Source organism: Vombatus ursinus, unplaced genomic scaffold, assembly GCF_900497805.2.
Source record: "Vombatus ursinus unplaced genomic scaffold, bare-nosed wombat genome assembly UNPS02014830.1, whole genome shotgun sequence".
Taxonomy (NCBI): Eukaryota; Metazoa; Chordata; class Mammalia; order Diprotodontia; family Vombatidae; genus Vombatus; species Vombatus ursinus.
The window spans coordinates 38,352,807-38,378,549 of record NW_020954608.1 but is presented as its reverse complement, the minus strand read 5'-3'; the positions used below and the strand labels follow the sequence as shown (position 1 = coordinate 38,378,549).

Here is a 25,743-nt window from a genome sequence, read left to right as displayed (position 1 = left end):
CATCTGAAAAGCTGCTTTTACTTTTTCTTTTTTCTTTGTTTTTTCTTCACTTTGCATCCCTCATACCATGCCACAAACTGGGCACCTGATTCTAAAGAAAAAGGTAAAGCATTCCTTTCTATACTTATTTTCACTGAATAGTATAAGTTGTTTTCTTGGTTCTGATCACTTCACTCTGTATACGTTCATACAAGTCTCCCCAGTTTTCTCTAAAAAGCATCCCCTTCATCAATTCTTACAGCTTGCTAACAATCCATTACAATTCATATATCAAAATCTGTTCAGTCATTTCCCAACTGATGAAATTCCCTCAGCTTTTCAGTTTTCTGCTATTAAAACTTTTCTATATATGGGTCCTTTTCTTCCTTGCTTGATCTCTTTGGGGTATCAAGGGTCTAGGAGTAGAATTAATGGATCAAAGAGAATGCCCAGTTTAGTGACTTTTAGGGCACAGTATCAAATTCTGTACTTACTTTGAAACCACTGGCTTCTACCTGAGACACCATAGACATCTTCTGCATGTGTCTTAGTAGCACCTCTTCAGTGAGATTGTTCTCAGGCAAAAAATACTGATAGATATCATACTGCAGTCTCCACCTGGAATCCAGACCAGTCCCCAGATCACAGGGCAGAGGATCTGTGCCTCTGAAATAAAACACAATTACACAGAAGCAAAAACACTCTTCCCTTATAACTTAAGTCTCAAATACAAGCAAAAACAGAAAACTAGCACTTAAAATAATTTTACAGACTTAAAAGGAAAAGCTTAAAATTACATTTAAATTGTAGAAAATTCACAGCCCCACTTTTCACACTAAGAAATGGTAAATTCCATTTCTCTGTTTAATGATCCATTCAATCCAACCCAACAAGCATTTATTAAACACCTATTATGTGTAAGAAAGCACTGTGCTAAGCAGGGGACACAGAGATAAAATGAAAACCAGGACTATTTCCGTATGTATAGGGCTTTTCTTCCTATCAATAACTTCCTTTGGAAAGTTAGAAGTTGAATCACTGAATCAAGGAATATATTTTTTTTTCAAATTTTTCTTGTATTATTCCATATGGCTTTTCAAAATGGTCAGACCAATTAACAGCTTTATCAGAAATGAATTATAGTCTAAGTTTGCTTTTTAAATCATGCTTATCTAACTTTTTTTTAAATTAGCAGACTTTGCATAATTACTATTTCATAATAGAATTTAAGAGTTGGTAATGCCCTTACTTCTTAACTGCTTTTTTGGCCAGTTTCCCTGTATATTCTTGACCTTATATTCCTTCACCAGAACTTTATTATTTCATCTAATTCTACAAAACATTTTCTTTCTATTTTCATTGGTATGATGGGCTTCCTGAGGAGTTTTGTAATACTGACTGTATTAGCACATCATAGCCAGGAATACTAAATAATTCTGTTATGCGTAGATCTTCCTTTTATTTCTGTAAAAACTGGTTGGTAGTTGTATTTAAACCCTTTATGTATCTTGCTAAAGTGAATAATCAGATATTTAACACCAAAATGTGTTATTTTAAAGGAAATTTACCCTTCTATCCATTTTACTGGTTAGAAGAACTATTAGAACTTATTTATATAAGCCATTCAAGTTTAAAACTGCACCAAGACTTTTGGGACTTGCTGGATAAAAACGCTGGTTATTTCTGTGGATTTATTTTCTATCCTGCTTCTTGGCTGAAGTTCTATTTTCTTAATTTGTGTTGATTCTCCAGTGTTTTCTAAATATACTATGACGCTAGGGCAGCTAGGTGGCACGGTGGATAGAGCACAGGCCCTGAAGTCAGGAGGACCTGAGTTCAAATCCAGCCTCAGATCAAACACTTGACACTTAATAGCTGTATGACTCTGGGCAAGTCACTTAACCTCAACTGCCTAAAAAAAAATAAATAAATAACATATATATATACACTATGATGCTATTCACAAATGAAGATGGCTCTTCTTTCCCAATTCTTGGCCCCTTAATTTCTTTCTCACTATACTGTTTATTCTTTTACCTCTACATTTATGCTTTCCATCTAAGCCCAAGGTTCCCAAACTTACTTGGCCTACCACCTCCTTTAAAAAAATTACTCAGCACCCCCCAGAAATCTACTTTCTTCAACCCTTTAATTTTTTTTTCAATTTGCATCATTTCAAAAAATATATAAATTTTTTAAATGACACATCTTAAATTTAATAATTTACTGCAAATTTGTGGGGTTTTTCCTGCATTGAAATTCTGATGATGCAATATTATGTCATGTAACTACAGCATCATATAGTAAACAAGTCATGACATGCACACATTCCTGCTGATGCATGATCCACTTCCGGACAACGTGCTACACACTCATCTGCCAACACCTGCTTGTTAAGGCCTGTCAGCAGACTTGACCACTGATCAGTTATAACTTGCATTTTGTGTGTTTATTTGGAAAATAATGTAATCATTACAACTTTAACTCTGATACACAACAGATGAAACACATACAAATGGTTTTTTAAAATTTTCTTCTCTTCTTTCCTTATGCCTCCACTCAACACTCCTCAATTGCACCTGAGGCTACCACCACCCCCTGGATCGGTCCAGCACCCCCAGAGGGCCATTCAGTTCCTCAAAGAATCTACTGATTTAGCTATGCCAAGTCATGTCAGTATCTTCCTGCCTTTCTTTCAGCAATTTTTAAAAGATATCTATTTTAATATATGCCAGATCCTCCTTCATTTCTCTTATGGATATTATTAACCGTAGTGGAGAGCTTTGTGGTAGATTTAGTTTTGCTTAGGGACATTTACCAGCCATAAATGTCGTTGTTACTGTTGTTCAGTCCAGTCCTACGCTTTGTGACCCCGTGGCCCATATCACACTAATAATATCTATCCTTCCCTCAATATCCCTTCGATAGATTTTATATTTTTTTGGTCTTTTTTATTTTTGTTGTTCAGTTGTTTCAGTCACACCCAACTCTTCATGACCCCATTTGGGGTTTTCTTGGCAAAGATACCAGAGTGGTTTGCCATTTCCTTGTCTAGCTCATTTTACACATGAAGGAAACTGAGGCAAATAGGGTTAAATAGCTAGTAGTGTCTGAGGCCACATTTGAAATCAGGTCTTCCTGACTCCAGGTCCATCACTCTCTACACTGTGTCACCTAACTGCCCAATATATTTTATCTTTAGAATCCCAGCAATTAGCAGAATCCCTGAAACATATAGTAGGTAATTAATAAATGTTTGTTAACTAAATGTATAAAGTTCAAATAGAGCTTGAGAATACCCCCTTTCTTTATGCCTTAACTATGATAATAATAATAGTTGTCATTTATAGAGCACTTTAAGGTTTGCAATGTGCTTTCCATATAAGTCATTTAATCTTGTTCAAATCTGGCCTCAGACAAGTGTCTAGCTATGTGATGCGGGGCAAGTCCTTTAATCCTATTTGCCTCAGTTTCCTCAACTGTAAAATGAGCTGGAGAAGGAAATGGCAAACCACTCCAGTATCTTTGCCAAGAAAACCCCAAATGAGGTCAAAAGAGTGAAATGACTGACCAACAAATAATTCTGTGGGGCAAGTGTTATTATTACTTCCATTTCACAAATCAGGAAACTGAGACAAAGAAAGGTTGAGTGACTTGCCCCAGGTCACAAGGCTAAGTGTCTGAAGAAGGATTCAAACTCAGGTCTTCCTGACTCCAAGTCTTCCACTCTAACCACTGAGCCACCTTTACATACAGATTTACAACACAGCAGGTTTCAATCTAAAAGAAACTTGGAGAGTTACACACACCTGGCATGTCCTAGATTTGCTGGGGCAAATTTGATAACTGTTTCATATAAATTATACTCCAAGTAAATGTTGGGATCCACGTCTAAATCAAACTCGAGATTACAGGCTCCAGGGATAGGATCTAGAAGCAAAATAAACAGTGAAGTTATGAGAGATCATGTCCCTCAAATCCTCCAACCATGTACAAGTGCAGACAAGCAAAGCTTACAACTTTTTACAGCCCAACATTCACCTCTCTGAAGGTCAATGTCCTTCAGATCTCAGTTATATGGTACACCAGCCACTGAGGGAAATTTATAAAAGGGAAAAGACGTGGGGAAAAAGAGGGAAGACCGAAAAACTTACTTCAAAGTAGGAAAACTCTATGATGGACAAGGGAGAAAGATATGTCTCTTAATATACAACTTCCAAGACAAGAACAAAAATGTAGAGTTGAACACTCACCAAGGGCTACTGGTGATTAGTTAAAGCCTGGACTAAAATTGGGGGTCATTCATTAAATCTAACAAGGCTAATAATGTAACAGATCTTCTTTATCCAATGAATACCACCCACAGGAAACTGTAGACAAGTGATCTCAAAGAGTCATCTTCAGGTTAAAGGCACTAACTGGGTTGCTAGAGGAGACCGTGTAGCTCAAACCAAGAGTTACCTTTTTCTGAATAAGAAAGTGGAATAGCCACACTCCAGACATTATCAGCATCAGAAGTCTCTAAGTACCAAGAACAAACACTCTGTTCTGGTCTAAGAATGGAAACTAGGCCTTTGCCCACACCTGTTCCTGAAGCATCTGGAAGAGGATTCTGGAAAAGAAAGGGAAAAAAAAAATCACCAGACAGCACCACCACCACCACAGACATACTGAATTAGGCAATGTTGACTACAAATATGATCCACTCTTATTGGACATTCCCCACAATGTTAACACTACAAGCTAGTGGCTGGATAACAACTGGAGACCTTATGAAATGCATCTCAACAAAGGCCACTATCAAAAGCATAAGGCAAGGGCCAGGTCAAAAAGAAAACTAAATTATGAAAGGCATTTATTTTTTATAAGATAAATTCCCCTAACAAATATTCTCTAAGGCAGAACCTGCTTCCATCAATATCAACCAATAAATCAATATTTATTAAGTGCTAACTATGTGCCAGTAGCCGTACTAAGAACTGGTGATACAGAAAGAAACAAAGTCCCAGCCCTTAAGGAGTTTACAATCTAATTGATTATCTAATGGATAATCTAATTTATCAACACTACTCACTCACTATGGTGAAATCTTGATTTTAAAAATAATAATAATCCAAAATTTAAAGAGTCCATCATTTAGAAGGGAGATTTAGTTTTATTAGCATACACAAGATATTTTCTAATAGATCCAAAGACAGAAATGAATTGAAACTGGGGGACCTCCTCATACAGACCTTGTAGAAAGAGACTGTTACGTTCTTGTACTGAGAATGCACTTGGAAGATAATAAATGTGACGTTGCTTGCAATATGACGCAATACAGCTTCTTCTGGAAAGGGCTTGTTGAGCATAAAGTATCTAAATTTCCCCAAAGAAAATTCAAGAAGACCTGAAATGGGAAGATTTTTCAAAAATTATTATTACATTTGCACTTCTACTATCAGGTGGTAAAAGTATCATGATAGGCATAACACTACACACACACACACGCACATACACATTATATATAAAAAAAATATATATATATGTATATATATATTCACCTTCCACAAGTTAAACAAATTATAATTTCTTGACCCAGTCCCTCCATAAAAGAAGACATACTGGAGAAAAGATTGAAGTCAAATCTTCTACCTCTAAATAATGCCCTCTAACATCATTCCTCTGTTTTAAAGTCGCTGGACCCTGAAACCTGGTCAAACAAGTATACCTATTATAAATAATTTTAGACTTACAGAACTTCCATGTCCTACTCACCTCAGTTTCTTTTTTCCCTTTTTCTTACTATACTCTTTCTTTCTCCTCTTCCTACCTTAACTGGTCAAAACATGGACTTGGAATATATGATATTTATTCAGTAAAACTTTAATATCTCTATTCATTCAACATTAGTTTTTAAAATTACTTCTTGTCCTCTATCCCCAAGAGAAATGAACATTCAAAAAAATATGAAAAAATTTTGAGAAAAAAATTTGCTTTTTTTTAAAAGGAAAAGGTAAGAAGGAAAAATGTTTTCCTGACTTTCTCTAGGTTTTAACCTCTCTAAATATATAAAGCACAATTATGTACAACATTTTCTAATCCAAATCACTTTATATCTATAAAATATGCATTTCAAAGTATTATGCATATTTTGGTTTCCTCAAGGAAGTTGAAATCTACAAAGGTGAAAAGACCTATAATTACTGTAACTTCAGATTTGATAAAATGAACAAATATAACTTTAACCAAAAAGATAATGCTTTCATTATCCATTCTAAGATTATAATGAATGGTTATGATGAATAATATAAAAATCAAGTTACAAGGAAAAGGCTAAGAAATAATAAGGTATCTCTTTTCTTTATTTTTGAGTAAACATCACTGCTTCTGAAACCACACTCTGACCCTTTGGGAAACAGGTCCAAGATACACCCCAGGGATCCTTCCTGTCTCACTTCTTTCCTGTTCCCTAATGCCTGAAGTAAATAAGTGAGAAGGTGATGGACACAGTCAGTACTGCAAAGAATCAATAGTGAGTTAGGTGGATGGGGGGGGGGGGGGGATGCAAATGAGGGGGGTTGGGTGAGTCAAAGGTGAGTGACTTAGTGAAAATTAAGGTTAGGGCCAGGAGCCCCAGCAGGTAATCAGGAACAGGGTGGGAATGAGTGTGACTAGATGGTGGGGCTGAGCTGTGCTCTGGGTCCCAGTGAGTCCCTTACAGTTTAGGCAGGATGAGAAAGCCTGGCCAAGTTTCTCTGAATGGAAAGAGGGTGCAAGCATATGGATGAATGGCAGAAGAAGGTGATGAGTAAATCACAAACGGTACTACTTGGACCATAGGCCTTGAGTGAGACCACCATGATGTAGGGTGAACATCTGTAGTACCATTGCTGGGCGACAGCCAGGAGGGGCAAAACATGAAATAAGGATGTAAAGGCTGGTTGCAGCCAGACTGTAGAATGCCATGAATGCCAGGCTGAGTTTTTATTCATCCTTGGGGCATCCAAGGACCCACTTGATCAGGGAGGTGACAGGTACAGACCTGTGCCTTAGGAAAATGGGAATGGACTGAAGGAGGTAGAAGAGGGACTGACTAGGCTATTACAGTTGTCCAGGCTAAGGGTAATGAGGGCCCTCAACTGGGGTAGGTGGGGTAGGTGGGGTGTGTGTGGGTGTGTGTGTGGGTGTGTGTGTGTATGTGTGTGCGCACGTGCCCTCTCTCGAACTCTCCCCAAAGCAAAGGAAGAATATAAAGCCAAGGGTGATGGGCGAGAAAATGTAAACAGCAATACAAATACCAAAGTTTGGGGTAGAAGCAAGTTTGCGGGAGATTACGAATTCAATTTTTATCATATTGATACTGGGATTAATTCACAAGCATGTATTAAGTACATGCTATGTGTCAGTCACTTTTTATAAAGAGACAAAAATAACACTACCTTCTCAACCTGGGGCAAGTTCTTTAACTTCCATACAGATATCAGTTTCCTTAACTATAAAAGGAACAGGTTGGATTCCATGGCCTTTGAGTTCCCTGGCAGCTCAGGATCTAGAAGCCTAAACAATCCCTGTTCAAAGAGCTTACACCAGGCGAGACAACACACACACAAAAACTATAGTCTCAGGGGAGGCCACTGAAGCAGGTATTTCATAAACAAACAAATTATATGCAAAGTAGTTTTTAAGAGGAGGCACAAGCAGTCAAGGTAGGTGAGAATTAGCACAGGCTTAATGTAGGAGGGGATGGCTTTTGAGCTGAGTTTTAAGGGAAACTAGGACTTCTTAGAGAAAGAGGTGCACAAGGGAGTGAATTCCAGCCGCAGAGACGTAGACATGGAAAACAATGTCATATGACTGGCGCCATATTGTGCCTTTTAAAATTAAAATGATGAAAATTTTTCAAAATATTTCAATCAAAAACATGCTCACAGTAGCAGAGTTCACAGAAAATGGAATGGTCAGGAAGAATAACAAGTTAAATAAAAAACAGTAAGCATAAATTGAAAATACTCCCAAAGTTTCTAGGAAGTAGAATTAGTTCTCTCCAGACTAAGACTGACTTTGCACATATTTGCGGAGAGGACTCATTTGAGGAAATGCCTTGTCATTTAATTATGATTTTGGTCCCTGAATGGCTAAACAGAAACCGAGGCATAGTGTTCTATCAAATCATTCGGGCTCAACAAAATAGGAGGTAATGAGCTGAACAGATAAAAGTGTTTTAAGAAAAAAAAAAATTCCATCAGCTGACCTCTTTTCAGGAAGCAAGTCAGTCTGACAGTTGGGATCTATATACCACTTCCTTTTTCTATTTACTGATTTCCTGAAGATGACCCAAAAAAGGGGCAGGGGAGCCTCATGTGCCTTGAGTGGCAAGAACCAAGTAAAAAGCATCCCACAAAATGACCACTCTTTGGGAAGCTACAGCCCAAGCCAGGAAGGAATAAAGGTGAAGCAAGAAGAAAAGCTACTCAGTGAATTTTACTTTTCTTTACCTTATAATCCTTGACTTCTCTCAATTTGCTTTTCATGGAAACGACCTTGGCAAGTTAAGACCCATCAGCAATTCCCACTGGACTCTTGACACAAAGCAGCACCAAGCTGAAAAAGTCTTACGAATGATTGCATATTTCACAACCATTAAACTGTCTGTGCTTTTGACGGTGTGTCACCCATATAGGAAGACCCAAAAAACTTGCTACCCAAGTCCTGGCACTGTGAAGTGGTTCAAGATCAGAAACTGATATGATTTTGTTGGAGGCAATGACATTAAAAAAAAGAAGCGCTGCCATCTGTTTTGCCACTTCACTCTAAGGACCATGGGACCCATCCATCTGACTAGTGGCTGAAATCTCCCATATGTTGTCTCCCCTATTAGAATGGGAGCATAGCATTATTTCCAATGTTTAGTACAGGGCTTTTGGACAGAGTAATTGCTCAATGAAAAACTGCAATTACAAAAAATTGGAAATACAAAAAAATTGGAAGCAGATACTAAAAAAAAAAAACTGGTCCCTGTGAAATAATACTATGCTATTAATTTCCACCCGTGGAGACAGGCTAGCGAAGGCAGACATCTGCCCTGAAGACAACACAGAGCGTGTAGAAATGGGACTAAACCTCACTCCTCTGAGCACATCTGAAAAAGCATACATGAAAAAGATTTCATGAGATTTAATTAGGTCTTAAGACTTTAGGAGTAGGAGGTAGAGAAAGAGGCAGAAGGTACATCAAACAGTATTTACAGAACGATTGTCCTGAGATTGAGTCCTGAGAATAGGCATAGTCTGAATCTTGCCTGTGATCAAGCAATAAATCTTAAAAAAATACTTCTAGCAAGTCTTCACAGGAATCTGATTCAGCAGGAAGAGGCTACTTTTCATTTAATGTCTAAGCTCAACTTTTAATCATCACTCATGGCTAATTTTTCTTTCCTCCAGTCCACAAATAAACAATGAAAACTAATCTACCTTTTTCTACCCCTATCGGACCCTAATTAGACCCTGAGACATTTCTAAATCCAGCTCATTATTTAGGGTTTCCTTATTCCTACCTCATTTTTTTCTGATTTTTTAAAAAAATTCTCTTCCACTTGATACTTATCCAGATGTTATTTAGACAGTGTGGTGTGGTGGAGGAGAGAGATGGCCTTCAAAAACAGCTTGGGGGAGCTCAGGCCTTGGAGTCAAGAGGACCTGAGTTCAAATCCAGCCTCAGACACTTGACACCTACTAGCTGCGTGACCCTGGCCAAGTCACTTAATCCTGACTACCTCACCAAAAAGCGAAAAAACAAAAAACAAAAAAAAAAACCAGTTTGGGAGTTCAGATCCAGCCTCTGAAACATACATTGTGTGTGTGTGTGTGTGTGTGTGTGTGTGTGTGTGTGTGTGACACAGACAGACAGACACCCCTAGGCAAGTCACAATATGTCAGCCCCCAGGAAATTCTGTTTATAAACTGCAAAACAGTTGCTGATCTGTATTGATAAAATAAGTTCCCTCACAAAGAGTTCTTTACACCAATGTTTTACACAGTTCTGAGGAAAAACAACAACAAAAAATTAATCTCAAATGATTAACGAAGACTGCAAATTAAGACAAAGAATTTACTTTCAACAAAGACAGGAAAATTGTCAATTAAAAAAACTGTCCTATTTTCTAACTTCCACTCAAACAAGAAGAAGAAAAGAAAAACAATCTTTGAGTTTATAGTCTAGAGGAGATAAAACACACAAGGCAAAAAATAGGATTTTTTCCCCAATTTTTAAGAAACCGAAGACAAAGACATTATTTTCAATTGGGGGAAAGGAGGCAATCCAGGAAGATGTCATGGAAGAAGTGGTGCCTGAGCTAAGGGGAATAAAAGAATAAACATTTACTAAGCACCTACCATTACGTGTCAGGCATTGCACTAAATGCTTTACAAATACTCTTTCATTTGATCCTTATAACAACTCTGGGGTAGGTGCTTTTATTGTCCCTATTTGACAGTTGAGGAAACTGAGGCACACAGAGGTTAAATGACTTGTTAGGGGTCACACAGCTAGTAAGTGTCTATAGCTACATTTGAACTCAAGTCTTCCTGACTCCAGACCCAGTGCTTTACCCACTCCACCCCCTAGCTGCCTCTTAGGTGAAATCAATTGTCCAGCTATACAAATAGTACGTAAGAAAGCTGTGATATGAACCTGGGTTCCTTACACCGTACCTCTAGAGGCAGGAGGGGTAAAGATGGGAGCAGGAAAAAGCTAATACATACATTTTAGCAGAATGCTTAAAAGAGAACAGAGTGAAGAAAACTGGAAATGTAGGTTGGAGCCAGATCACAGAAAGCCTTGAATACCAAACTTGTATACAAATTTATATTTTATCTTATCAAGTCCTTGGAGTTAACCTTGTATGTATCACGGACCCCTTCTTCAACAGTCTGGTAAAGCCTACAGAACCCTTCCTGGAGTAGTGTTTGATGAAGAGATCATAAAAAAGGGAAAAGGACCCACACATACAAAAGTATTTAAGAGCAGCTCTTTTTGTGGTGGCAAAGAACTGGTAATTGAAGGGATGCCCATCAGCTGGGGAATGGCTGAACAAGTTGTGGTATAGGAATGTAATGGAATATGATTGTGCTATAAGAAATGATGAGCAGGCCGACTTCAGAAAGATCTGGAAAGACTTACATGAACTGATGCTGAGTGAAGTGAGCAGAACCAGGAGAACATTGCACACAGTAATAGCAACATTGTGCGTGGTGGACCAACTTTGATAGACTTAGCTCTTCTCAGCAACGCCATGATCTAAGACAATTCCAAGACTCAAGATGGTAAATGCTATCTCCACATCCAGAGAAAGAACTATGGAGTCTGAACACAGATCAAAGCATACTATTTTCTCTCTCTTTTTTTCTTTCTCATGATTTTTCCCTTTTGTTCTGATTTGTCTTTCACAACGTGACCAATGTGAAAATGTTTAATATGATTGTACATGTATAGCCTATATCAGATTGCACATCATCTTGGGGAGGGGGGGAAAGGAGGGAGGGGGAAAATTTAGAACTCAAAATCTTATAAAAGTGAATGTTGAAAACTAAAAATTAATTTTTTTTAAAAAAGAATGATGTTTGATGCCTACGTGAAAAATTGAAAAAAAATACTAAATTCAGTTAGAGATTAGTGAAAAGAAATAGGTAATGTGTTTTCCACCCAAGTTCATGGACTCTCCTGAAATCTTGATGAAGCCCTCGACAATCCACGGACCCCAGGTTTGAAAATACATTGTGGAGCTGATGAAGGTTTTTGAAAAGGAATGGCATGGCCACTTGCATCCTTCCCCCAAACTCCTTAAAAAAAAAAATCAGAATCACACCAACCTAGGGTCCAATTAGGTGGTCAGTGTTCTTGTTCCCAACTTGTTCAATTCAATTAAAAAAGTTCTCTCCTCCCCTACAGACCTCACAGTACTGGTACCTTAATCCCGTGGAAAGGCAGAAAAACTTCCTGAAGAAAGGTCAACAGCCTACAGAATTCATGCCAATTACTATTTCAAATGAGATAACATGCTTTGTAAACCTCAAAATACTATGTAAATGCTATCTATTATTACTATTCCCTCTCCTTCCTCCCTTGAAATGAGTCTCCCCTAAAAATACCACCAAAATAGGGTCACTGCCCCAGATATATCCCTTTTCCAAAGTGGCCCTGGAAGCTGCATTGACAGCTGCCTACAGAAAGCACTTTGTGGTGGTTGAGAACTCAACATAAGAGCTGTTTTTAGAATATCTTTGTCACAATTATCAATTACTTTCTTCAGAAGCCCATTCCTTAACTAGCAGAGGGACCAAATACGACATTTTTGTTCTACCTATTCACACTATAGCAGATGTCAAATGCAAAGTTACTAGATTCCTTGCAAAAAAAAAAAAAAGGGCCAGAGTAACTGAAGCACCTTCAACAGTAATTTGGACAAGACACATCACTACTGTAGGCTCCTGCCTACTGAGAACTAATGACTCAATTTCTGAAGTTTTCTTGTGAGGAGCCTACTCTGGTCAGCCCTTCCAACTTCCACTCCTGTTTCAAGGCATTTTGAAGTAAGTTCTTCTATTTTAAATGGGATACTTGAGCAAAAGTATGTTCAATTAAAGTAAGACAGGAGGTTTTTTGAAAGCCAAGGTGGTAAAGGGTTTCAGAGAAGGAGAGACGGTCCAATGCTAAAGAAAGATCAGGCGAAGTTAGGTGGTGCAGAGCATGGGCCCTGGAATCAGGAGCACCTAAGTTCAAATCCTGCCTCAGACACTTGACATTTACTTAGCTATGTGACCTTGGGCAAATCACTTAACCCCACTTTCTCTAAAGAGAGAGAGACAGAGAGAGACAGACACAAAGAGACAGAGAAAAGAGAGAAAGAGAGAGAGAGAGAAATCAAAGGGGATAAGAAATGGAAAAAAGGCCGATCAGATTTGATAATTAGGAACCAACTGGTGACTGAAGGGTGGAGTGAATGCCAGATCGCAAAGGGTTGAATTGTAATTTTGAGGGAGCAGCAACACCAAGTTTTAACAGTGAAAGGAAAGAAAGACAGGGCAGCTGCTGGAGGGCATGACAGGATCCATGGTGCAATTGTACCTCAGCAGTTTTGTTTGGCGTAAGTAAGGAACCAAAGAAATTGATGATCAGGGGATGACAGATTTAGATCGGGAAGGGACCTTGTTATTGTTCAGTCACGTCCAACTCTACGTAACCCTAGGTTTTCTTGGCAAAGATACTGGAGTGGTTTGCCAATTCCTTCTCTAGTGTATCCTCATTTTACAGATGAAGAACTGAGGCAAATAGGTGTTAAGTGACTCGCTAAGTGACTTGTTAAGTCACACAGTTAAGTGTCCAGCACTGGACTCAGATCTTCCTGGTTCCAAGCCTGGTACTCTATCCACTGCACCAAATATATATATAAGCATGCCCTAGAAGGACACTGAGAGGATATCAAATCCAATTCCCTGATTTTACATGAGAAAACTGAGGCATAAAGAGGCTGTGACTTACTCAGGCTCACATATTTAGTATCTGAGATGGGATTTAGATCCAGGTCATTCTGCTCTACCCACTCTGCCTCTTCAGTAAGACAGATGGAGCAATGCCCTTGAAGCTAAGAGGAGACAGAAACCTGAGAAGACATGACCCCCAAAGCAGGCAGGTAGAGAGGTAGCTAAGTGTGGAGTACCAGTGTGCTATAAAAAATGATGAGCAGGCAGATTTTAGAAAAATATGGAAAGCCTAGCATGAAATAATGAAGAGTAAAATGAGCAGAACCAAAGAACATTGTATACAGTAATAGCAATATTGTTTGAAGAATAACTGTGAATGAATAAGCTATTCTGGGCATTAAAAATACTCAAATCAACTACAAAGGGCCTATGAAGGAAGAGGCTATCCACTTTCAGAGAAAGAACTGATAAACAGAAGTGTGAATAGCATGGGTTCATACACATACACACACACACACACACACACACACACACACACACACACTTGTGCCAAATGGTGGCCTTCTCTAGTGAGGAGTGGAAAGGGAAGGAGGGAGACAATTCAGAACTTAAAATGTAACCTCAAAAAATTTAATTTTTAAAAAAAGAAAGAAAAGAAAGGTAGCTAAACAATCATCTGCCACAGGCCCCAATTTCCACCTTCCTGGACTCTTCAAACATGTATCCACCAAGAAAAATGGAGACAGGAAGGGTAGAGGGTTATCTTTCCTACAGCAGGCTACTCATACAGAAATAAATAAAATGTTTTGTTGTAAATTTCACCAGATAAATGTATATTCAGCCTTCCCTCACTCCCCCACCTCCCTCCCCCTACCTGAGATAAACAAACCAGGCTAAGGCATTTATACAGGTTAACAAGGTTTTAAAATTATGCTCTACTTCTCCCGGATTCCCTTTTAAAAATTAAATCTCTCTCTGTACCACTGTCTACTAGGAGCTATGAACCTTTATCATAATACATAGAGTTTCAGTTTCTTACAAAATAAATACCTGTGTGCCAAGAGTAGAATTTTCCTGCTTCAGCTTAATCAAAAAAAGAAAAAACACCATACTTGCTCCCCTGACCCAATCTTAATTACTTCATAATCTGCCAATTCAATTACAAAGCAACATGTTTTTTCTCTCTTTTCTTCCTTTTTGACACTCAAAAAGAACTATAGGGGCAGCGAGGTGGCACAGTGGATAGACCTCCAGCCCTGGAGTCAGGAGGACCTGAGTTCAAATCCAGCCTCAGACACTTAACACTTACTAGCTGTGTGACCCTGGGCAAGTCACTTAACCCTGATTGCCTTACCAAAAAGCAAAAAACAAAAAAACAAAAAAACCTATAGTCATAGCCTTCAGAATGTACTGTATACCGTATTCGAGATGAATTACTGACAGGTGCATAATTAGAGAACATTCATTGGCTATCCAGGGACAGGCTGAAGAGCTCATTTCATCACAGATTCAGAGGTGGGCAGGGGCTCTAAAGTCATCTAGACCAATGGAGTCAAACTCAAAGAGAAACAGAGGCCACAAAATCACAGGCAAGTATCCCTTCAGGCCACATATCAATGTAGAAAACCACAGGTGTTTATTTTTTATTAAACAGCAACACAATAAAATCAGATAGGAACTATAATTTAATCTAGTTCAAACCATGCTCAGGAGTATTGTGGTCCAAGTTTGGCCAGTGCATGTGTGATACCAGGGATCTAGTCAAACCTCAATTTAGAGATAAGGAAACTGAGCCCAAAAAGTTTAAGTAACTTGCCCCAGATAATATAGTAATAAGTGTTGCTGGATGTAGAGCCTGTATCAAATTGCATGCCTTCTCAATGAGGTGTGGAGGATAGGGATGTAGGGAGAGAATTTGGAACTCAAAAAAATTTCTTTTTAATGTTAAAAATTGTGTTTACATGTAATTGGCGGGAAGGGGAATGAAATATTAAATTTTTTTAAAAAGAAAAATAATAAGTGTTGCAGGGCCAGGATTCTGACTCAAGTCTTCAACTCCAACAAAGTTTCCCTTTCTTTGACATTTTTTTAAAATTTTTATTGATATTTGTTTTTATATCACTTTCATTTTCAAAAATCGGGGAAAGGTAGGTGGGGAGAGCACACTATTCGAAGAGCCAAACCATCTCTTATCAATCACAAAGAATTTTTTTTAAGTTAAAAAAATAAAAAACTCAGTGAATGCAAATTAAAATGACTCTGAGGTATCACCTCACACCTATCAGATTGGCTAATATGACAGAAAAGGAAAATGATAAATGTTGGAGAAGATGTGGGAAAATTGAGACATTAATGCGTTGTTGGTAGAGTTGTGGACTGATCCAACCATTCTGGAGAGAGAACTGCAACTATGCCCAAAGGGCTATAAAGCTGTGCGTACTCTTTGATACAGCAATACCATTACTAGGTCTGTATCCCAAAAGATCATAAAAAAGGAAAAAGGACCTATATATACAAAAATATTTATAGCAGCTCTTTCTGTGGTAGCAAAGAATTGGAAATTGAGGGGATGTCCATCAACTGGGGAATGGCTGAACAAGTTGTGGTATATGAATGTAATGGAATACTATTGTGCTATAAGAAATGACGAGCAGGCAGATTTCAGAAAAGCCTAGGAAGACTTATATGAACTGATGCTGAGCAAAGGGAATAGAACCAGGAGAAAACTGTGCACAGTAACAGCAACACTGTGTGATGATCAACTGTGATAGACTTAGCTCTTCTCAGGACTACAATGATCAAAGTCAGAACCAAAAGACTCATGATGGAAAATGCTATCCACATAGAGATAAAGAACTATGGAGTCTGAATGCAGATTGAAACATACTCTTTTCATTTTTTTTGTGGCTTTTTCCTTTTATTCTCTTTCTTCTTTCACAACATGAATAATGTGGAAATATGTTTACATGATTGCACATGTATAGCCTATATCAGATTGCTTGCTATCTTGGGGAGGGGGGAATGGAAGGGAGGAAGAAAAAATTTGAAACTCAAAATCTTATAAAAAATGAAATGTTGAAAACTATCTTTATGTGTAATTGGAAAAAATAAAATAGTATTTACCAAAAAAAAAAAGAGCTCAGCAAGACCACCTTAAAGCATCAACTGATTCTGATAGTAATGCCATGTTCCACACCCACAGTCATTCACCTCTAACAAAGGAAGGGCTATGTATTTTGCCTTCAAATGCTTTTGATTAGAGAATGCTTCCATCAAATGCATCAAACAGGTGTCCCAAAAGTCTTAATACAGAACTAAGCTACTAAAAACTTAAAACTGCCCTCTTTTCATTATAGGGTGTCCAAAAATATCTTAGTGCACTTCTAAGCTTTACTAACTTAAAACTGCACTAAGACTTTTGGGACACTGTGTATCTTTGGCATCAGGTATTTTCCCAGGCCCTCTTCTGTCAACAGCAGGTCCACAGGTAAGAAAGAGGCCCATAGCTACCTAGGGAAACAGAGGCACCTGAACCAATCCAATGAAACAAATGTTTATTAAACAGGTAATATATGCAAGGCAAGAGTCAACCTGGGTAGTAGATAGAGTTAGCTAAGAACCTCTCATTCTCCTCCAGGGATGAGGAACCTGCGGCCTCCAGGCCATGTGTGGCCCTCTAGGTCTTTGGGTGCGGCCTTTTGACTGAGTCCAAGTTTTACAATCCAAATCCTTTTATTACTGGGATTTGTTCTGTGAAGTTTGGATTCAGCCAGAGGGCTGCACCTGAGGACCTAGAAAGTCACATGTGGCCTCAAGGCCACAGGTTCCCCACTCCTGTTAAGAAACTCTTTAAAAGCATAAGATACAGAGCAAGAATAAAAGTGCTTTAATAGACAGTTTTTTGATTGTGACATCTTTATGCCAAAGAAATCCCAAGTCTAGTAAAATTTTTAAAATGTGCAAGGCACTGTGCTTGGATGTTGTAGACACAAAAATGAAATACGATACAACCCTAACCTCTCCTGAGCTTCTTAGCTTATTGCCCAATAGGAGCTGTGAGGAGCTCCTGGACCCTGCCATGGAAAAGATCCAATTTTTCAACTATGCCCAGATATCATGGATATAGGTCAGGGTCTGGGCCTTACCCTCACTGGGAAGACACTTTGGTGGGATGACAGATGTAAGTACAATTCATTCCATCAATACAGACTGCAATCTCCTATCCTGTGGAACTCTGGCCTGACATAAATCACATTGGACTGATCCTCTATGAAGACTTTTACTGGACCACGTGGCCAGGAGTTACACAGCATCAAAAAGCATGTGGATGGGTTACAGGGATGGGGAACCTGAGGCCTCCAAGCCACATGTGACCCTCCAGGTCCTCAAGTGTAACTCTTCAACCAAATCGAAACTTCACAGAACAAATCCCCTTAGTAAAGGGATTTGTTAACAAAAGGATTCTGTCAGAATCTCTTCTGACAGAGAGAATATTGGGGAGAGAGAATAGCCACATCTTATCTCTCTACTTACAGCATCAAAAGATCTTAGATTTGGAGCAGCATTTGAAACTTAGAAACCAACTATTTCAAGTCCTTCATTTTACAGATGAGAAAACAGAGGCCCAAAGAGTAAGACCCTGTGACTTATCCAGGGTCACAGAGTTGGTAAGTGACCTTACCAAGAGTCGAACTTGGGTCCATTAATTCCAAACCCAGTGTTGTATGAGGCTTCTGCAGTGTTTCAAGACATCAATTTTTATAATATCACACTCTGAGAATTTAAAGGACACCAATGCTGGAATATTTATGCAAAATAAAAACCTCAACATAACTATTTCTTAATATAACATATAAAAATGTTATCATAATACATAGATATTAATACATTATATATTATATATAATTAAATATAATATATTAGAATACCAATATGACATAAAATAACAAAAATATGAAAATTCTTAATATAACATATAAATGTTCAGTGTGAGAACTGGGAGTTTGGAGATTCAAAATCTAGAGTTATAAAAATTTAACTATAAACAGACTAAAGAAGAGAAGCACAGGGGCAGCTAGGTGGCACAGCGGATAGAGCACCGGCCCTGGATTCAGGAGGACCTGAGTTCAAATCCGGCCTTAGACACTTAACACTTACTAGCTGTGTGACCCTGGGCAAGTCACTTAACCCCATTGCCTAGCCAAAAATAAATAAATAAATAAATGAAATTTTAAAAAAAGAAAAAAGAAGAGAAGCACAGATAACAGGGAAAATGTTTCTGACATATTTCATTGCTAATTAGCATCCATATCAAAGTGCTAGGTGAATTGAGAACTGCTATCATCATCATACAAGAGAGAGAATAGGGTTAATGGAAGGCATTATTACAAAGTTACTTCTTAACTTTAGTAAAAACTCTGGAGAAGGGACCAAGGGTGGGGAATCTGCAACCTTGAGGTCACGTGTGGCCCTCTAGGTCCTCAAGCACGGCCCTTTGACTGAATCCAAACTTCACAGAACAATCCCCTTATTGAAAGGATTTGTTCCGTAAAAGTGGACTCAGACCCAAGGACCTAGAAGGCCATATGTGGCCTGGAGGCCACAGGTTCCTCACCCCTGTAGACTATCAGACTGATGAAATTTGGGGAAAATCTGTGGATTTTTAATTAGCTATAGACCACACCTGCCTAATACTCCAAATCACCTAACTCTACATAAGGCTTTCTCCCACTCAAAGTTACCATAAAACACATAATTTGACCACCTTCAACAATATGCTTTTCCCAGTCCCCTTAATCTTAGTGCCTTCCCTCTAATGTTGTTCAGTCATTTTCCAGTTGTGTCTGACTCCGACCCCATTTGGGTTTTCTTGGCAAAGATACTGGAGTGGTTTGCCATTTCCTTCTCCAGTTCATTTTACAAATAAGGAAACCGAAGCAAACAGGGTTAAGTGACTTGCCCAGGGTCACACTGCCACTCATAAGTGCTGGAGGCCAGATTTGATCCCAGGAAGATGAGTCTTCCTGACTCCAAGACCAGCACTCTATCCACCCCCCTTTCCTTCTCTCTGATATTAGCCCCAATTTATCCTGTATATATTTTGTTTGTACATAGCTGTTTGCATGTTATCTCCCTCATTAGGCCCTGAGCTGTTTGAGAGCAGGGACTTTTCCACCACGTACCAGGAAGCTCTTTATTGGGCCAACCTCATCATCCTCTAAGAGATCTCATCAGCCGTGGTTCTCCATCGAATTACAGTGAGACAAGAGTGTCTCACTGATTGAACAGTGGGGCCATGAACACCAACCTTCAACTCAGCCATCTCCTTTCTCACTTGGCTGCACTACTTTGGAACTTCTCTTAAAGACTTCCACACCATACTCCTAGTCCTGTATTTCCTCCCCACGGAACTCCTTGAAACCTTCTTTTGTGTGTTATCTTTCTCTCATAGATGGTAAGCTCCTTGAGGGCAGGAACTCTCACTCTTTTTTCCTTTTTGTATCCCCAGTGCTTAGCATAGTGCCTGGCACATAGCAAACTTAATAAATGTTTATTGACTGTCTTTTGCCTTTTTTTCTATTCTCCAGCCTTAACATAGTGATGGGAACATAGTAAGCACTTAATTAATGATAGGTCACTGACTCACTGACCAGCTAAGGGTCTATAAATTATAAGCCACCCCATCCTGGATGGAGTACTGGATTTTAAGTCCTGAAAACTTCAGTTTGGATACTGTGTGACCTTGGTAAGTTACTTAAGTACCTTCCAGGAATTTCCTCCTCTACAAAGCAGGGCTAATAAAAACTTGTAATAAAGACTTCTGAGGCACTAATGAAATAATACATGTGAAGCACTTTGCCAATGGTACAGCACCATTCAAATGCCAGGCATCAGGCTACCTAACCTAAAGAATCCAGCCATCAGTTTTATGATCAACCCCACCACTCTAAGATGCACAGCCCATTTCAAACACCTACCTCTCTTTAGGCAGCAATAACAATTGTTGGGAAGGCATTCTAAGTGCCAGTGTTATGGACTTGACATTTCCACCTGAAACTCTGGTTTTACCAGATGCATAAAAATCTTGATAATGCTTGTGCTAAATTAAAGTCTTCCTTAATTTTCTTTATTCACCTTTAGCTCACATATACATGTCAAAATAGGTCTGGTTACTTAACAGTGGGTATAGTTAAGTTCCCTCTTAAGGAAATGCAAGAAGGGCCCAGAAGAAATGCCATAGGGAATCCAGATGAAGGGATAAGAAGGAAAATACCAGAAAGCTTCCCCAACGCTCACATGTCATGGGGTTGTTGGTTTTGGTGGGGGAGTTTTGTATGCTGGGGAAGAATAGACCTGTGACTTCGATAATGTAAGAAACTTCCTCTATCATGTAGATCAGAAACCCTTCTGCAAATTGGTTTTAGTTAGCAAGGTGCCTAGAATAGTAAAAAGTGAGGACTGATTAAGATCAAAGGCAAGTTATGTGTCAGAAGGGAGACTTAAACCCAAGTCTTCCAGACTGAGGTGAGCTCTCTTTCCATTAAAGCCAGGAAGTCTCTTGCATCAAGTATTAATTAACAACTTTTTGATGCAGTTCTTGAGCAAACTCTTTCAGGTTAAAAATAATGCCAAATTTCTACAAAAAAAAATGCCAAGTGCTTCTAATTAGTTTTGGTGTTTTGTTTGTTTTGTTTTTAGCTCTGACAGGCCGTGTATAATATCTTGTTCCTGATATAATAGAAAGGGCACTAGGTTAGAAGCCAGAAGGCCTGAGTTCTGGCCCTGCCTGCATCACTTGACAGATGAGTAATCTTTTTTTTTCTTTTTGTTAGGCAATGGGGTTAAGTGACAAGGTCACACAGCTAGTTAAGTGTCAAGTGTCTGAGGTCGGATTTGAACTCAGGTTCTCCTGACTCCAAGGCCATAGCTCTATCCACTGCACCACCTAGCTGCCCCATATGAGTAACCTTTAACAAGCTAGTTTTTAACATACAAAATTAGGATAAAATACCGCCACATGCTTTGCCATTGGGGCATCAAAGATTTAATGCGAGGATTTCTAAGGCTTTGAAGCACTACACCAAAGGTCTTGTGATATTTTTATAACTGCTTTGTAGCATAAACATAATCTCATCTTCTTGAGACAAAGCAAAGCACAAAAAAGTTAGCATTCCCGCTGGTACAACTCAGTTTTGCCAAAGCTGGGCATCTCTGAAACTCTAATTGTTCTGATTGTTTCATTTGCTTGCATTAAAGATACTCCTTCAGGCCCTAAATAGCTAAAGCAAGTTAACAGCGTTTAAATGATTCTGATGATCTCTCCTCCAAATAGTACGAAGGGGGAAAAAAAAAAAGGAACAAACCAGGAATTGTTGTCAGACTCCATGCACCAAAGCACATGACACAATTTATAAAGACCAATTCTCTGCATAACTTTTCTAGATGTAGCAAATTCCCTTGCCACGATTGCTCTAAGATGTGACTTGGAGGCTCCACATTTGGGGTTACCTTTGCGTTCTCGAGGGGCCCTAACCCCGTTATTTCTGCACCTGGACTGAACTACCTAAGGTCCGCGCCCCAGTTTGGAGAAATGGCATGGAAAAGCCAGAAACATGACTGCTCCAGACCCTGGGTTACCATGTCCTCGGGAAAAGGAGCCAGGGGAGAGGGATTCTCAAGCTTCTGCCCCGGCTTTCGTGTACTGGCAGCGGGGACGAGGCTCAGCAGAGGCTTCCCGGAGGCCAGAGCCCCTTCTGAAAGCAACTGATCATTCTTCCCAGGGTGAACGAAGGCCTCGGTCCCTTCTCCTCCCTAAGGCATTCATTCGGATCACCCAGCAAACTTTTGAAAATGCACGTGAGCATTTTTAGATATAGCATTTTGTAATGTTTTAAAATAAAATATAAAATGTTCTGTTGCAAAAAATAATGCATTAATTAGCACGGCGCAAAATATATATATAGAGAGAGTCTCAGTTGCAATGGCAGGCCCCACTCCCTCCCGAGCCAGGCCCGCTCCTTACCTAAGCTGGAGTTCACCGGGGTCTCCGCTGCACCAGCCAGCACCAACCCCAGCCCCAAGAGAGCCAGGTGCAGGGGCCCGAGCAGCTCCATGGTGGCTTACGAGCCCCGCCAGCCCGGGGCGTCCCCGCGGCGCCGCATCACCGCCCCCTGCGGCGCACCTGTCCGCCCGCCGCAGCCGCCCGCCGCAGCCCCCCGCCGCTTCCCAGGGCCAAGCTCAAGGCTTCCTCTTCCGGCGCTCGCCCCGGTCCCGGCACCCCGCGGCTCCGCCTCCCGCGGGGGGCGAGGGGCACCGAATGGCGCGAAGGGGCGTCTTCCAAGGAGCCGGTGGCTCCTCCCCCCTGATTCCCAGCCGGTCAGCGCGCTCGCCAGCCCTGAGCACCGTCCGTCCTCCAGCGCTTTGCACAGTGCCCGGCACATAGTAGGCGCTTAATAAATGCATGCCCAGATGCAGGGGAAAAGGTAATGAGGTTGGCAGCAGGGGAGGGGACAGGTTGATCCAGGTTTCCCAGGTTGCTGACCAATTTAACCGAATCCCCAGGCTTTTGGGGATCCTTCCTAGAAAGCCTAAAACGTCTTTCTCTCTGCACGTGTAGACCCCTGCACCTGGGAGCATTTAACTCTCTTTTTTTTTTTTGGCTAGGCAATGGGGTTAAGTGACTTGCCCAGGGTCACACAGCTAGTAAGTGTTATGTGTCTGAATTTGGATTTGAACTGAGGTCCTCCTGAATCCAGGGCCTGTGCTCTATCCACTGTGCCACCTAGCTGCCCCTAGCATTTAACTCTCATGTAAGGAGACCATGCTGGTTAGCCAAGCCTCTTAAATGCTGAGTCTTTGTAAAGGAAAAGAAATGGACCAGCCTGGGCATATTGCTTTCTAGGATTGTTTTAAGATTGGTTTCATTTTGTGGTAGTTTCCCTAATTCTGCAAGGGAGTCAGTCGAGACGAAAAATCTGGAAGTCGATGCGGCTTTGTTACTGCTTTGCCATTTAGGGATTATTTCATCTTGGCACCTAGCATGTAAATTCTTAGTACTTGTAACTAAGGGTCTAGCATGGTAGTATCATAATTTAGGGCTGGAAAGGACCCCAGAAGTCCCCACATCCAATTCTCTCCAACACTTTACAAATAAAGAAAACAGGCTGATTGTGATTACTTGCCTAGGGTCACACTGCTAGTAAGGTTCTGAGGTAGAATTTGAATTCACGTCTATCCTGATTCCCATTCCCTGGGCCTTCTCGGCTATGCCACCTAGGTTTTAGGCTTCATGATGATAGATTAGTTGGACCAACTCACTGATTTCTTATACGTTATAAGGGAACACTCTTTGGTAATCTTATTTATGAACGACATAAATTGCTGCTTAAACTCCAGAGGAACAACTCCACTTATAGAATGCTCTGTATTTATGCAACTGGACAGAAATTTTGGATACAGGGTTTGCTAAAGGCTTTGCCAAAATGGTACCCCATGGCAGGAAACTTATGTCATAAGGGCTCCTGGTTAAAATTTCAGTGTTATCAGTTTTCTTAGGCAACTTACCAGACCTTTTTTTCCTCCTCTAGCTAGTCATAACCTCCAAGCCTCAACTTCCTTATCTATAAAAAGAAAGAGGTTGGACTAGAGCTTCTGAGGCCCCTTCCAATTCTGGTGTTCCCCTTTTGTTCACCTCCTCATGGCCCCCTCCCTTACCCCAGCAGGCACTTGGTGTTAAATTGACTGTTACGCTCTTGACTGTCCATCAACAATAGCCTACATTTGGTAAAAGAGTAGAAGTAATTTTATTTATTTTGGTCATTCTGACATTCATTTACTTTATTGAGTTTAATCCACTCATATTTGAAATTAAAATTGGGGTTTTTTTGTTTTGGTTATATTCCTTTCTCAGTGCTCTAGGCAATTCTGGGGGCAGTTAGATGGTACAGGGGATAAAGTGCCCTGCCTGGAGTCAGGAAGACTCATCTTCCTGAGTTGAAATCTGGCCTCAGACACTTACTAGCTGTATTACCCTGGGCAAGTCACTTACCCCTGTCTGCCTCAGTTTCCTCATCTGTAAAATGAGCAGGAGAAGAAAATGGCAAACCACTCTGGTATCTTTGCCAAGAAAACTCCAAATGGGCTAAGGAAGAGTCAGATACAACTGAAAAAAACAACTGAACAATAACTAGGCAACTCCATGACTCTTAGTTACTGAGAAGGTACCTTTCTTCAACCGTTCCCTATGCCAGGGAAATCCCAGGTATGGTCTCTATCCCCATCAGCTTCTATAAACTGAAATTTAGACAGCACTTTAGGATTCTTGAAGGGCGTAACACATATTGGCTTATTTCAGCCTCACAACAACCTTGTAAGGCTAGTATTACAGGGATAATGTTATCCTTATTAGACAAGTTAAAAACTGGAGGTTTAGAGACTTCTCATAAAGCTAGGAAGTATTAAAGACAGAATTCCAATGCACATCTTCCAGATTCCAAGTGCAGCATTCTTTCCTTCATACGGCCTCCTTCAAATTAGCACTTATTCCTAGGTGGTATGTTTTGCTTATACCAAGCTAACCTCAGTCCCTTCTCATAGATTCTCCCCCTGGACCTTACCTTACCTCAATCCAAATTCCTTATGTTTATTTTTTTTTTAAAGTTCTCTTTCCTAGCCCAGATAGCTGCCCCAAAACCATTTGAAACATAGAAGAGCTTGTCACAAGAAATTCAAGTGAGAGGGTAGATATCAGCTATACCTTCCCTTGCCTCCTAATCTGGAAGTTTTCAGCTTTCTTTTGTATTTTCTTCCCCCCAATAGATTGTAAGCTCCTTGAGGGCAAGGACTAGCTTTCTTTTTCCTCTTTGTAGCCTCAGTGCTTAGCACAGTGCCTGGAACATAGTAGGCACTTAATAAGTGTTTATTGACTATTATTGACTGTTGATCATTTATTGCCAAACTTCTTGAACAAATCATCTGTACCCAATGCCTTCACTTCTCTACCACATATGCTATCCTTGGCCCATTGCAGACAACTTGTTTTCTAACCATGGCTCTCCCATTCTGTATTGTTGAAGTAGATTGTTTAAGTCAGGTATGAGAATTACATTTATCCTAATCAAATTTCATCTTGTTAGATTCAGCCCAATTATTTTTAGCTTGTCAAGATCTCCACTATTGATGGATCTGAAAACTGATCCACCAATTTCAGAAGACGGTTTGAAATCATAAGAGAAAATTCATAGGAATTCACATATTTTAAAGGAAAAAATGGCCCTCTATAACTTTCCATGTAGCATGTTAACTA

The 25,743-nt window shown here is 39.8% G+C and overlaps 1 protein-coding gene across 2 annotated transcripts in view; it reads right to left on the bottom strand.

The window, feature by feature from the left end:
* Window positions 1–22,582, bottom strand: part of TM7SF3 (transmembrane 7 superfamily member 3) — a 39,533-nt gene extending 16,951 nt beyond the window's left edge. Inside the window, exons 1-5 of one of the 2 annotated variants that reach the window (XM_027838847.1) lie at window positions 22,462–22,582; window positions 5,214–5,368; window positions 4,441–4,591; window positions 3,789–3,909; window positions 474–645 (exon numbers count right to left, since the gene is read on the bottom strand). In XM_027838847.1, the coding sequence (XP_027694648.1) occupies window positions 474–645; window positions 3,789–3,909; window positions 4,441–4,591; window positions 5,214–5,368; window positions 22,462–22,552 (690 nt within the window). In that variant the 5' untranslated portion in view covers window positions 22,553–22,582. Of the gene's footprint in view, window positions 1–473; window positions 646–3,788; window positions 3,910–4,440; window positions 4,592–5,213; window positions 5,369–8,456; window positions 8,557–22,461 lie in introns of those variants that run through there. The other variant, XM_027838848.1, reaches the window with a different exon arrangement.
* Window positions 22,583–25,743: the final 3,161 nt, after the last annotated feature.